The 15,260-nt window shown below is 34.5% G+C and overlaps 1 protein-coding gene across 1 annotated transcript; it reads left to right on the top strand.

Moving 5' to 3' along the window:
• The first annotated feature begins 303 nt into the window (after window positions 1-303).
• LOC105342530 (ubiquitin carboxyl-terminal hydrolase 15) lies at window positions 304-14,574 on the top strand. The gene is made up of 20 exons (XM_011449505.4): window positions 304-461; window positions 2,582-2,709; window positions 2,967-3,076; window positions 3,299-3,443; window positions 3,661-3,862; window positions 4,420-4,567; window positions 4,931-5,104; window positions 5,247-5,405; window positions 5,791-6,015; window positions 6,259-6,342; window positions 6,550-6,644; window positions 7,942-8,016; window positions 8,658-8,789; window positions 9,411-9,553; window positions 9,657-9,881; window positions 10,177-10,363; window positions 10,655-10,804; window positions 11,115-11,218; window positions 11,331-11,419; window positions 11,761-14,574. Exons 1-20 carry the CDS (start codon window positions 352-354, stop codon window positions 11,878-11,880), a joined length of 2,805 nt encoding a protein of 934 aa, XP_011447807.3. The 5' UTR covers window positions 304-351; the 3' UTR covers window positions 11,881-14,574.
• The last annotated feature ends 686 nt before the right edge of the window (window positions 14,575-15,260 follow it).

The following is a 15,260-nucleotide window of genomic DNA, read 5'->3' as shown; positions in this document are numbered from 1 at the left end:
TATGTTTCAGCAGAGACATAAATAACACAAACAAAAATATTTATTAATGCAATGTCGACTTCAAAGTATTTTTTAAAAATGCATAAAAAATCAATGTTTGATTAATCTTCTCTGAGGATTTTTTAAGCAAATCAAAAAAATGTACAAAATATAAAGATATTGATTTACTTTTTTTAAATTTAAAAAGCTTTTCATTCATATATATTATTCATTTAAACTGAACGTAGGGAAAACCCTTTTAAACCTTGGACCTAAATAAGTGGGAGACGAATTGTATAGCATCACGCAGACGCTAAGCAACCAATGAAAATCGCCGTTTATATTTAGTCTTAACACCATAGTTCTTTCAGCATGGCAGAAGGCGGAACCAGTGAAAGTGAAAGTATGCAGCACAATTTAGAGGCTGAAAAAGAGGAGATATCGGGTTATATGAAACGAGAATTAAAACGGGGTGACATATGGTATGTGTAGCCATAGATCTCTTTCAGTTCGATAGCCTTATATGGAAAAATGGTTTCATAATAGCAGCGTGTTCTTGGCCCTCTATCTGTGTCTCCTTGATGGAGAATGAAGTCAGTTTTTGCCTCAAGAACGTCTGGTTGTTAGTTACGAAGTACTTTTTTCATTAAGAGTTCTTTAAAATCACATTCCCTCTCCGATTTTGACATCATAGCCATAAATAACATTGTTAGTCACATACCGGTAAAGCCGGAGGGGAAGACCGTATTCGTCCCAGTTTATCATTTGGGACAATCTGCATTCTTAGTTCTGCCCCTCCTATAGCTGTTTATTTTAATGAAGTATAGTCTAAAATACAGTTGTTCGTCATTCTTAGCTCACTAAAAGTGAAATAAATGTATACAGTGAAGTACAGTATGTGATGAAGTTCATTCACATTTTCACCAAGTTCAATATGAAGTGGCTTAGTTTGACTTAGCTATTAGGAGTTCCCCATACTAAAGTCTGGCCGAAGTTATTGTCCATAATTTTTTGATGATTTTTACATAAAATAAACATACCTGTCAATTAAGTACAACTGAATCAACGGAAGGGAAAAACTCTAAAGAATTCTTCATTGACATATCTTTTGCTTTTGTCCACAGAAATGAAAACAAATTTCTTGCAGGAATGTTTTAATGGGAAATGTTGACTTTTTTTTCCATTTGGAAGTACTCTCTGTCCCGAGTTTTTGCTTCCACCACTTTTTGCTTGATACTTCAATAATCATAAATACATTTGTGCTCAAACTACATTCATCCACTAATATGAAAAATGCCCAGATTATCTGTTTTGAAACGCACCCTCTACTGCTTCAGGTTTCAATACACATCCAAAACTTTTATGAGTGAAAAATGATAATTGTTCAATGAAGATATCTTGGATATATTCCCTTATCAATTTCAACTGTATTTCTTTCACAGGCATGTGTATTTTTATTACAAATGTTCAAAATGTGATGGACACAATAACTTGGGACAGACTAAAGGACATGTTACACAATTGTTTCAATAAAAAATCTTGAGATTTTTTCATACAATCGAATAAACATTGTTAATTTGAACTCTGAGGTATTTATGGATATCAAATAATTTAAGAAAATGTGCCACATGAATATCTTAATTAGGATATCTTAATTAGGATAGAGTATAGTAAATCACAGAGGGAATGGGTCCTTATATTGTGTGAATATATTGCAATCTTAATATATCAACTAACTGTACCCTTTTAAGGGTCCCATCTTATATGATAAATAATTGTAAAATTTTCCTATCATGCAGTCACACATACGGTATTCAAACTACATGTACTTAAGGTGGTATGGGACACTTCCATGTTGTGACGTATTGTTTATCGAAATAAACAATAAAATTAAGTGCAGTTATATAAGTACCCGGTAGTTTCTTTCCCAATATTGTCATCTAACAGCGTAGCGTGGTGAGTTAGAGTTTACTACGAATCTGTAAGTCATGAGTTCGAATCCCACTGTGGGTTTTACAATTTTTACCTTTCAAAATATTTTTAAAAAGCTATTTTTTGGTTAGATATTGTAAAATTTGAAAATTCTAAACCGGTGAAAGTATTTTAATTATTATGTAATTTAATCCACATTAATATCGACAGATGTCCCATACCACCTTAATACTGTATGTATTATAGAACCAGTTCTCTGGTTACACATCATGATGATCATCAGTTACATGCCTGATGCTCATCAGTACTATAGTCTAACATTGTTGGGGTTTATTCTGGTGAAATTTTTTGCTTCATGTTATTTTTCTATCCCAAAAAGCTACAAGTAATAAACACATGTGCAAAAACCCTCAAAAATGTGCTTGATATATGATTTAAGACAACTAAGTAAATAATTTCAGTCAGTTTGCAACATTGGTGCCTATTTCACCATTAGCCACAATCACAGACAATCAATTACAGATTGTCATTTCTTTTAGGGAGCAGATGTGTTATACTAGATTCCAAATTGACAAATCTGTTATTAAAAGTATTCTTGTTCAAAATGAAGTCAGATTTTGAGTTTTTATGTTAATTATTTACCTGAATTGTTTGGATTTGTTATTTTTAGGTACCTCGTTGATGCAAAATGGTTCAAACAGTGGAAAAAGTATGTAGGTTATGATGATTGGGACAGGACTTTTGTGGGAGAGAAGGATGTATACCCAGGACCTGTGGATAACTCACCTCTACTGAAGGGTTGGTACACACGAGCCCTGAGAAAAAGTTTCTTCATTTGGTTTCAGTCTTTTAAAAAACTTTCTTTTCTGTGTTATATTAAAATACTTAAGAGAATTGTTTTTGATTTTTAATGATTTTGGCTTTCGAAGGACACCCCCACAGTTTATGTCATCCATATAAGTTTTATAACAAGAATTTATTTAACTTGACATACTCTCTATTAATGTAAAAGGAATATTTTAAAGTGAATGAATTGAGTCTTTTGTTTGTTGCAGAAGGGAAGGAAGAACTAAAAGAACATCTTATTGATGAGTTGGATTATATTTTACTTCCAAAAGAAGGATGGGAGAAAATTGTGGAAAGCTATGGTATCACAGAGGGCCAGGTACAGATCCTCTTGTTTTCTAACAAATATTGTTCATTCATAAAAATAATATCTTCTCTGAAGACATGTATATTCATTATAAACTTGAAGATATTGTCTAAGAAACACCTAGGAAAATGGAAGTTTTGTGAGGAGTGGCGTTGGCTACTGTTTTATCACACCATTGCATAGCTAAATCATAGCTGTAGTTCTAACCAGCAAATCTTGACATGTATTTTTTAGACCCCCATAAAGAGGAAAGTGATCGAACAGGGAATGTTTGTGAAGCACTGTAAAGTGGAGGTATATCTGATGGACGTGAAGCTGTGCGAGAATTCTAACCTGTCGGAGAGTGTGACGCTGAGCTTAAGTCGCTGTGACACAATAGGTCTGTACTATGGTGCAAGATTGAGAACTCCGTTTATCTTTCTTTCTTTCTTTCTTTCTTTCTTTCTTTCTTTCTTTCTTTCTTTCTTTCTTTCTTTCTTTCTTTCTTTACCTGGTGTGAACAAAAAACAATCTTTTCAGTTGAGGGTGGAGTCAAGTTTCATTGTTATATAAAAAAAATTCTGGGTAATTTAATTTTGGGTTCCTGTTTTCTGCAGAGGATGTTGAGAAAGTGATGAGGAAGCAATTTGATATATCAGACGACAAGGAGGTCAGGTTGTGGAACAAGTACATGTCAAATACGTATGAACATCTGAACAAACCGGAGCAGACCCTGCAGGAGGCTGGACTATACTCCGGGCAAATCATCGTCATAGAACAGAAAAACGAGGATGGAACCTGGCCCCGACAGACCAAGAGGTATTGCTCAGTAACTCTATCTTTCCTTTCGGGAGTGATTGCGAATGATTGCCTAATGTGACAGATGTGCTCAGTTGATAGATTTATTAAATTTCTTCGTCTCTGGCATAGATTGTGAGGGTTGACTTTTGTTTATAATTTTTGCATTTTTTATAAAATACATGATATACTCAGTTTTGGGTGTGATATTTGATTTAGAAGAACCCTCCAGTACAATTTGATGCATGTAGATATGCAGTCAGTTAAAACCTTTTTAGCTTGAACTGGATGAGCCCTAAGAACACCTAAGGGATACCAAAGGATTTAAAATATAGGTCAAAATTCATTGGGAAATAGTGGTTGGGACTCCCAATTGACTATGAGATTTCCTTGGTATTCAAGATATCAATGTTCAAGAAACCAGTTTAATAGTAGATATCACAAATTAATACATGTAGTATGGTAGTTGATAATGGTGAAGTTTGCTTGTAAATGAGAAATCTGCATTGTGTGTTCTCTGTGAGTAACATGTTAGCTTTAACTTCTAATTTGATCTCTTCTTGCTGTCGGTTTTCCAGGGAGGCTGACACTAGCATTAGCTACACCAAGAACTACAACAGCTACTCCAACTCTGACTATGACTCGGGGAAGGGGGGCACAGTGGCCCCAGGGCTGTGTGGTCTGTCCAATCTAGGAAACACCTGCTTTATGAACTCAGCTATACAGGTAGAGGATTGCATCAAGTCTAAGAAAGATGCATTTTGTCAAGGCAGTTTTATATGTAACACAGGGAGCAAATATAACTATGGGACTTGTCATTTTAAAAATAAAGAGGAGTTAGACAGAAGATATTGGTTAAGTTAATGTCTTTTATAGGTATTTATATATATACTTTTATATATTGGGCACTAATAACAGATTTATACAATGAAGTATTGGTTATAGTTTGACAAATTCAGGAGCAAATAACAAATTAGGAGGTACCGGTACTCTAGTAGATTATTTTTCAAACATTGGTCTTAATTGTTGCAAAGTTTTCTGAAGTACTGATATAATATGTTACATTGTAACTGGTATGTGACTTTGCAGTGCATGTCCAATGTCCCGAAGCTGACAAATTATCTCCTGGGAGACCGATGGAAGGAGGAGATAAATGAGGATAATCCACTAGGTATGGGAGGGGAAATTGCCAGATCTTACACTGAATTGATCAAGACAATGTGGTCAGGAAAATACAGCTATACAGTTCCCAGATATTTCAAAGTAAGTCCAAAAGAGATGGTTACTTTTATCTTAAAGTTTGAATCAACATTTACAATGACTCTCCATATACGGTAATGTTAAGACTTTGTTTTTTCAAATAGATGATATGTTCTCAACCAAACTTTTATGCTTTACTATACAGGTACAGGTAGGGAAATTCGCTCCGCAGTTTTCAGGATACCAGCAGCAGGATTCCCAGGAACTATTGGCTTTTTTGTTGGATGGTTTGCATGAAGATTTGAACAGGATTAAGAAAAAACCTTATGTTGAGATACAAGATTCTAACAATCGTTCAGATCAGGTATAGTTTTTTGTTCTTTGTCAGTTTCTCATGTTTATGTTTTATTTCCCCTGTTTATGTTTTATTTCCAAAGAAAAGGATGTAGGTTTATTGTTCTTCAATAATGAAACACTTTGTTTTATTTCTTTTTTCTCCATAATATTGATTGCTCGATTATACATGTACATGTAAATCATAGGTTTACTTTAAATTATTACATGTACCGGTAGTAGGTTAATATATGAAAAGGTTAATTTATGTCTGATCATTAACGGTAGTCAATTTGGTTAGGGCATGGTTTATTAATTGATATTTTTCAGTACTGGATTGTGCTCTCAATAAGATAATTAGTTTTAATCAACTAATTTTCAACAATTTTATATATTCTGAATTTGTCTTACTTCAGGAAGTAGCAAAGGAATCTTGGGAGAACTATGAGAAGAGAAATGATTCGGTGATAGTTGACACCTTTCACGGACTGTTGAAATCCACAGTGAATTGTCCAGAATGTACGAAGGTGTCAGTGACCTTTGACCCATTCTGTTATCTATCACTACCCATGCCAATCAAAAAGGAGAGATTACTGGAGGTGTTCTGGATTCCCCTGTCCCCAGAGAAAAAACCCATACAGGTACTCAATGGAATGATTTATATGCATTGATTAAGTCAAAATCAAATCAAAATAAGGACTGGATAAGTTGTAAAAACTTGTTCTTATGTAAAAAAAAATATATAGAACACAATTCATTTAATAGTAAAAAATGTCAAGTTATTTGTTGTATAATAGTGAAAGTGTTTTAGAATAATCTTTTTGGTAGAATGTACATGGTCTGATTTGTCCATTTCAAGACACATTTAAATGAAATGATTTCAGATGAGAGTCCTGGTGCCTAAGATGGGAAATATCGGTGATCTGTGTACAGCAGTGGGAGCCCTGCTGTCAGCAGACCCCCAGAAGGTGAGGTTGTCTGTAGCAATAACAAGTGATGGTTTTATTTTTCTAACAACTTGAGATTAACATCCCTTCCAGATTTTGATTTGTTTACATGAATGTGTAGGTACTTTTATTTTTACTTTTCATTCCTGTCCATGGTTCATAAGCCCTTGTACCGATATTTGTCAACATTGTTCTTTATTTGTGATTGACATACTTGTTGTATTGTAGATGGTGGTCACAGATGTGTACAATCACAGATTCCACAAGATCTTTCTCTCAAGTGAACAGATCTCTAGCATCCTGGATAGGGACGATATTTTCATGTAAGTACATGTTCAATGAAAGTTTTAATAAATACAATAAATAATTCTCCATGCAGCGCAGTGGACAATGCACTTGCTATCACCGATGCAACCGATATTCAATCCCCATGATCGTCAGTGGCTGTGTGTGAAAGGGTATGGTGATGGTCCACCGGGACACTTGGGTTTTCTTTAGGCACTCCAGCTTCCTCCCACATCAATGACCACCTCACGTCCGTGCCAACGAAAGATATTAATATAAGTAGTAGAATCTGTTTATCAATCGTTGTAAAATGAATAAATGAATTACAATATGGAAACAAATAATAGACAGTAAGTTAGCCTACTATTTGCAGTAGATGTTAATTTCATACATAATGACATATTTTTATGCCCCCCTTATTAAATATTTGCACTGGGTCTGTTTGATTTCTAGGAAACTCATACCCGTTCTTGATTTCGTTGTCTTCTCTGTTGTTTTGATGTCTCAAGGTCAAGGGTTAGACTAACTATTGGAAGATTCAGGATGTTCAATATCTTGAGAACACTTTGCTTGACAGACACACTCAAAACACTGCATGCTCCCCCTTAGAGAGTACAAAGTAAATGACTCCTACTGAGTCTACAAGAGTCAAATACTTTAGGCATTAAGAAATACCGTCTCCTCAGGGTGTTCTGAAAGTTTTTGTTGCTCATGCTCTGATGATGCGTACAACAGAAATGATTATAAAGCTTATACTCCTATATGGGTATAGTCCACTAATGCATTTTTCATAGGCGGTAATGTTAACGTTATGGTTCATAGCTCCGGCCCTAATTTTCGTTCAGCAACGAGGGACCTCTTGAATGAAAGCTCATCAAATTGGTTATTTCCTGTTAAAATTTCGTGGTTTGAAGTCAGATTCGTTTTCCGGCAAAATGCGTCTGTATTGAAAAACTCTGAAAATGAAAGTAAAAGTAGGGAATTTCTCAGTATTGGAAAGGGTGTACATCAAACAATTTCAATTCTTTTCTTCAAATGATAATTCAATTTTGACACTTGTTTTAAAAATTGCAAATCCTCTTTTCTGACATGTGTCAAGCATTCTGATTTAAAATGTCCCAATAAATGTATATACACTCTGCAAGTATAGGGACTATTTTGCTTAAAGGCACTACTTTATTGTCCTACCGATTCTAAAAATAGTTAGAGGGATATACCCATATGTTTACATTATATCCTGTCAGAGTGGAAAATTAAGGTATACTTAAATTAATAACAGATGTACCTGTACATGTATATTGCAGTATTTTGTTTTCATTATTTGGCATTTTGTAGATATGAAGTGCCTGTTTCCACTACAGAGGAATCATCAGACATCATAGTTGTTCCAGTCTACATGAGGGAAAAGAGGTAATGTCAAATAAAGGATTAATGGATAGGAACAAATTAAAGTACATGTACACATGTACTTACAAGTATTGTACATGTAGCAATTACCGATACTAAAATGCTATACCAGGAAATGTTTATTTGTACAGTGAAACTTCTCAAAACCGGCATCATACCTGTATATCTATACATGTATTGTGTTTATATAAATGGATCAAACAGAGACATAACTTCCTTGACAATGGCTAGTTTTTACTGAACCTCAGTAAATCAGCGCCCCCTGTAAACCGGCCCTTTTGTCTGGTCCGGCAGCCTGCCAGTTTAGAGAAGTTTCACTGTATTAAACAATAATGGTTACATTCCTGAAAAACCCCTGAAGGCCTGAAATATACTCATTGAAATTTAGTTCTATGATTTAACATTCATATTACCCGGTAATTGAATTAAAAAGAATTCAAATCATGCAATGTATGTATTTAATACACACTATAAAGCCACAATATTTAAGAACAAACCAAGTGAAAATAAAAGAAAATACCGTTGATACAAAAAAACTACTGTGGTTATATAATATACAATGTGTCATACTAATACATGTATTGCACCCTTGGTATTGCATACATTTAAATTTTACATGTAGTTGATTTAATTTTTTTCATCAGATGGGCAAACAAGTGCTCCTCAAACTATCAGATGTCCTCCTTGCAGCTGTTCGGCCAACCAATGCTCCTAGCTCTACCAAGTAGGATGTGTACCTCAGAAATCCTGTACAAAGCCTTCCTCCAGAGAATGTCGTAAGTGTACTATATGAACATCTACAGCTCAATTGACTGAGTTATGCATGTATTGTTATATAAGGGCTCTCATTAGAGGCATTTAGGCCAGTGTTCTAAAAAAAGGTTATATGGTGGTTTGATTATAACTATTCATTGAAATCCGATTTTTGTGACTTGGCATTGAGTGGACCAAATCTTTGAATGTTCTATTAAGTAAAAAAAATATGACAAAAATTTGTATTTGTAAGACTGTTGCCCACAAAATTATGCATCCTCAAATCTGTTGATATTGTTAAATTCATGAACAATAAAACCCATCAGTATTAATGAAAGCACAGTGTATTTGTTCTTTGAAATGTTCTTTTCTGCACCAGAAATTATTGAAAAATGTACCGTTTTGGCCCTCTAAAGATTAATACATTACTTTCTTTTCAATAATGAAACAACTGTAAACGAATTCAGAATAAAAACATGTTTGTTAGCAGACTGCAAAAGAAGAACTTGGATAACATTGTGACCTTTCAATTCATAACTTGGCACACTTTTGATCTAGGGCTTTTTTTCTGTGTATTATATGAACGAAATATAGTATGTGCATTTTCTGTATGGCAATAACAAGCAATGATGTCCTCTTTGTAGTCGTTACATACAAGTTCCTGCCAAGGACGACATCTGGTGGAAAGATGACGAGGAAGATGAGCAGGCAGAAGAGGACTGCGAGACAGACAATAGTAGTGAGACGTGTAACGGCATGGTGGAGAAAGAGGGCCAAGAAAATGGAGGTAAGGAAATCAGGAAGTATTTTTGTATTTGACTTTGGTGTCCTATGGATATCACAGATTATTGAATGATTTCAAAAAAATAATATATTTCTTTTTCTTGCAGAAGTTCTGGACATGGAAACCTCATGCTCAAGTACAGACTCCAACTCCAAGTGTTGTAACAACAGCTCCACGGACCCCCCAGAATCGGACGGCATCGTCACCAACAACAAACCGCAGAAAACACCACAACCCAAGCACCTGGTCAAGTTTACCATGGTCAACTCTTACGGCAGTGCTGAAATGGACTACAAAATCAAAGAAGATGGAAGCCCTCTGAAACTGACTAGTAAGAAAATCTCTGATATACACATGTACTACAACAATATGTTTTAGCAAAATAGTGGGGTTTTAAAAATGACGTTAGATGAAAAATATCTCACTCTGGGATCCTACAAATTAGACAACCATACTTTTGATTCAACTTCTCTTAATCATTAAATTAGACAGAGATCAAAAGTGAGCAACTTTTAATGATTGGATAACATAATTCTCTGGGAATGTAGTTCAGCATTTTGTCCTAATAAATTAAGGTTACTTGAACAGAGGATTACATGTAAATGTTTTCACGCTTACATGAATAGGTCGAACGTACATTGCTGCTGACTGGCATCCAGTGGCGAAGGAGAAGTTTTACCTGGAGAAGACAGCAGAGGAGTTTGAGCAGCATGAGTCGATGAAGGTGAAGGCTCAGAAGAAGCAGGTCATCCAGCTAGACAACTGTCTGGAGCTCTTCACAAAGTCTGAGCAGCTCGGAGAAAACGATCTATGGTCAGTATTAACACATGGATTACTATGTGATACTAATTGATACCTAGAGATTACTCACAGAAATGAATTTTTTTTTCTTTAAGCTACATGCATAAAAAGCATTGTTCATTGTCTGTTGGTCTGTGATGCTAAACCAGAACTGTTGGGTATTTTCTTTTATGATTTGGGGAGGTTGTTGTGAAATTTATATATTATGTTCCCCCACCCCCCATCTCCACATGCCAGTTACCGTTAATAATCTTCCAAATATAGACTATAGACACACATACAGTCTGAATTGTATGATTACAGGTACTGTCCTCAATGCAAGAAACACCAGCCAGCCACAAAGAAGTTTGACCTGTGGAGTCTGCCTGACGTACTGATTGTGCATTTAAAGAGATTCTCTTACAACCGCTTCTACAGAGATAAGATTGATGCCCTTGTAGAGTTCCCTGCCAGGTCAGTAGCAATACATGTATCGGTACAAAATATCCAGGGATCACAAAAACAAAAAATACAGGATTTGTATGTCAGTATGTGGTGTAAAATTCATTTGAATTGCAACAAAATTACCTCAAAGAGCATTTTCGATTATTTAAACTTTTGCATAATTTATAACATGCAAAATATGGTACTCCGCATTTCTCTTGTATATTTTACGGTAGTGTTGTTTTTTACCCTGAGACTAGTGAGATAGAACATTGTGAATGAAATTACAGTGGTTGAAAGATAATGTATATGTAATGTTTTAATGAATTTTTTTATACAGAGGTCTTAATCTGAAGAAATACATCATCAACCCGCACCATGGACCAGTGACGTATGATCTTATCGCGGTCAGCAACCACTACGGAGGGCTAGGGGGCGGCCATTGTAAGTTACAACCATATGAACCTCTTCACATATGTATTGTTGCATGATTTTTCTTACTACTGAACAAAGATGTTAGGAAGATATGACATGTTTTTTTTTGCCCCCTTGACAGATACAGCCTATGCAAAGAACAAGGATGATGGAGAATGGTACTACTTTGACGACTCGAGTGTGACATCATCTTCTGAAGACGATGTGGTGGTGAGTTATCAGAGGCTGTCTATCAGCGAAAATATTGCAGTACTAGTGCTGTTATAATTGTTATGAAAATAACACTTGAAAAATAAATAATGGGAAGCTGCAGTTGTCTACTCATTGAACAAAATAATAATGATGATATTGCAGATACCTACTGTAATTTGTCTTATACCCATCAATACTTTGTAGAGCCTGAGGTAGTGGTCTGCTTTTGACTTTCAGTCTTTAGTAGCCTATGTGAAAAGAGTAAATTAAAAGCAGTAAAAAATTCAAACTGTTTTGGTCTTTAAAATTTTGTCATACTTAAATGCCATGCATTGTTACATTCCTCTTCCTTTTTACAGTCTAAGGCGGCCTATGTCCTCGTGTATCAAAAACAGACTCTTCAGCAACCTTCTGCAGCAAACTCAGCTTGTGGATCAGAAACGGACCCCTCATTGGAAACAGAAGCAATGGAGACATGATAGAGCGACTTCTAGGGAGAAGGAAGCTACTCTTCTAAGGCCTGAATACAGCTACAGACTGTCAATATCTAGGGCTGCTGAAGCCGAGGTGCTTGTGGGGGTATATGTTCTATACTCAGGTGATGCTTCCTCCCAGGGCGGCAAGGATGTGGACATTGATTGGTGTATTCCTCATTCTAAGTTCAGAAACTTGATCAAGGTGTAGCTGTATATTCATTGTACATTTGCATGTATAGAAAGAGATTAAAATGTCATTGCTATTTATATTTTGAGCTGTCCAATCTATCGGAATCTCTCGATGATCCTCTGTCTGTCTACAAGTCCTTGCCACGTGGTGTTCATTATCGCACTGTCAGGGGTCACAAGTCTGTGTGGGGGTAGAACAACTGTAGAGCTATCAGCATTAATGAGAGTTATTTTATTTTTCAACCAATCAGATTTTCTGTTACACGTTCTAGCTTGGTAAACTACCGGTATTTTTAAAGTAGAATCTGAATGTAACACAGCCATGAGAACTTTAATGATCATTTCTGTTCGATATTTTTGTTCTAAGGTAGTACATGTATCATATTTTATTATATTTTAAAACAATAATCCATATCTAGGACGTTATGAACAGTAATTTTTTTTTTTTAATATTTATGGTCACGGTGTTACATTTATTTCAAAGTTATGACGCCATGCTCACATAGTGAGTATAAGGTTAAAAAGATGTAACACAATCTTGAGATGGTGTGTAGCTGATGGTCAGAGGGATACACTGTTAAAATGGCCACAAGTGGACTCGGCCCTTGACAGTGTGAGAAAACATCATACTGTTGCTGACATTTTGAACTTATAGTCTTCTCAAACCATTTATAGAGCCTGATATTCATATTGAATTCTTGGTTTTGTGTCGTTCTTTTCAGAGTTCTAAAATGGTTGCTACCTCTAATGAGCTACCTGTCTGCTTACCAGTAGTTATTTACATGTTTGTTTATTTGTTAAATCATCACTTTTTCAGATATTTTACTGCAGATATACATTATACATGATGTTGGTAGTGTGGAACATTATCACTTATTCATTCAAACGTAATTATGTAAATTCTATTCATACACGCATGTTTATTCATTTCAATGGCTTTAAAGTTTTAGTTTGAAAAACTTAAAATATTGGTCATTATGATATCTCAGCTTTTTGGTATTGAAGGTATTGAAGATAAAAATTCTGATGCATCCACATCCTCAAATATGCAGATTTATGAAGCACCAAACTGTGAAACATTTTTGTTGATACATTTATATTCCTGTTTGATGAGGCTATATGTTTCTTATTCTATCAGAAATGCATATATACGATATACATGTATATAAATTCTCTGTGACAGTTTAAAATGTTTCCATGTCTCTTTACCTGTAAAACCTTACTGTTAGTACATGTACCACCATGTACTCACCGGTTTAAATTTCAGAAAGTTGTGTTTGATTCTAGTACACACTGGACAATTTGGTGAGTGGTTAACTATGGCCACCAGAAATACACATATCTTGAATATTTGTACACTTAGTCTGACCTATCTGACATTCTCCTGGCTTTTCTAATGATTTCGATATTTTTAAAATTTTTCTGGCAAGTAAAATATCAACATTGTTATAAAAAAAGCCAAGAAAATGTCAGAAATTTCAGACTATGGAACACTGTTCTATGTCTTTTTCTGACTTTGACAGTATTTTGTGACAAAGCTATTAAATTATTCAGAGTTGTGTGAAGTTACTGCTCTCGTTTTTTGTTTTATTGATATATGTGATGTTTGAAAATGATAAAAAAAAATTATCATTGATTGCAATTTTTCACTGAATTGTAAAATATATCCAATATGTTCTGTGTTAATTTTATTGCTGTGCACAACAATAGAAATAGAGGAGAAACCCACCATATGGTTATCATAATTATTGTATCTAAATACCAAATTCAGTCTAAAAGGCTTAGCCCAGTTTGAATGTTCAATTAGTGTTATGTCCACTAACGGCTGTCTTTTCGACGAGAAATGGGGTTTTTAAAAAATTTATTTCATTATGTTGTATAATATTTGTGCATGTCATATTTAGATCCAAGAAGGAACACAAATTATTAAAGATTTCAGTAATAATTTACTGATTATAAAGACATTAGATGTTATTTCATTTCGAAATCAGTACAATGTATCTCCTTTTCTGATGTTTACAATGGTAATTAAATCTGAACACTTGAGGTCAAAGTCTTCTTTTGTTTTAATTTATTTCTGATATACTGTGATATGAGTTAACGGTAGATAACCAATTTGTTTGTCTCCCCTGTATATAAGTTACATCTCAGCTATGAGGTAGATACACTCTTTTAGGTGTAAAATGAAAGTAAAAGGATTTCGTGTGTTTTACTTGTGAGACTTATGGATTACAGGTGACAACAGCCAAAGCTGCGATTATCACCGTGCACACTGTCCAGTGTAGATATGATAATTGTATACAATGTATATATAAATATTGTTCTTTGTCTTATGGCCCATCTGGCTTCTTTAAATAAAGAACTGTTTTGATTGTAACATGTTGTTGTTGATATTTTGATTCATATTATATAATCTTTTGTTCTTTATTACTTCATTACGATTACTGTAAAAAGAAAATTGATTTACAATTACTTATGAAACATTTGTAATAAAGAACGAGGCAAGTTTCCACTGTGAAATTCAATATTCCATCCTGCTATGTATTGTAGTTTATGATGGTAAATATCATTGATACATAATACATTGCAATTCACATTGCCACCTTTCTTAAGGTGGCTTACTACACCATGAAATATTTTCTCAAATCAGCAGAAAATTACTTGATTATGATAAGATATCATAATGGATAAGAAGTATTTAAGTCAAATAGACAAAAAAAATCTGCAATTTTGGATAAAAAATTACATTTTCAAAAATTTAATTCAGTAAACAAAACCAAAATCTCCAGGTGGATTCGAACTCATGATCTGCGGTTCAGAAGCCCATGGCCAATACTTTAACCACTGAGCTACGACGATATACAACCCAATCGAACGATATATAATATATAAACAGTTTAACAAAACATCTTGTGACATAGTATCTTAAAAAGTAGAAGTCGGGTGTAGTGAGGTACCTTAACAGCTATTGTCACATATCCTTGAAAATGATTTGCTACTCATCTAAAAGTTTATTAGTTATTCAACCCATCCACGTATAAAGAAATCCTCTAGAACACTCTCTAATATTGTCAATTATCTTTTGAAAAAAATTGTTCACCTGGGTGGCATTGGATTCTAGAGTATCAGTTTTGCTCAGAATAACTTGGAATATTTCACAAATGTTGTTTAAAAGACATCTCTGAAGAACTAAA

The sequence above is a fragment of the Magallana gigas genome, chromosome 4 (assembly GCF_963853765.1).
Source record: "Magallana gigas chromosome 4, xbMagGiga1.1, whole genome shotgun sequence".
Lineage (NCBI taxonomy): Eukaryota > Metazoa > Mollusca > Bivalvia > Ostreida > Ostreidae > Magallana > Magallana gigas.
Note: the sequence above shows the minus strand (reverse complement) of the source record. Positions and strands in the feature narration are given on the sequence as shown.

Bases quoted from the DNA above. Each gene is read 5' to 3' on its own strand.
- LOC105342530 (XM_011449505.4), top strand. From the start codon at position 352: ATGGCAGAAGGCGGAACCAGTGAAAGTGAAAGTATGCAGCACAATTTA. The intron at 2,710-2,966 runs GTTGGTACACAC...TGTTTGTTGCAG, and splicing joins TAACTCACCTCTACTGAAGG to AAGGGAAGGAAGAACTAAAA. The intron at 9,554-9,656 runs GTAAGGAAATCA...TTTTTCTTGCAG, and splicing joins AGAGGGCCAAGAAAATGGAG to AAGTTCTGGACATGGAAACC.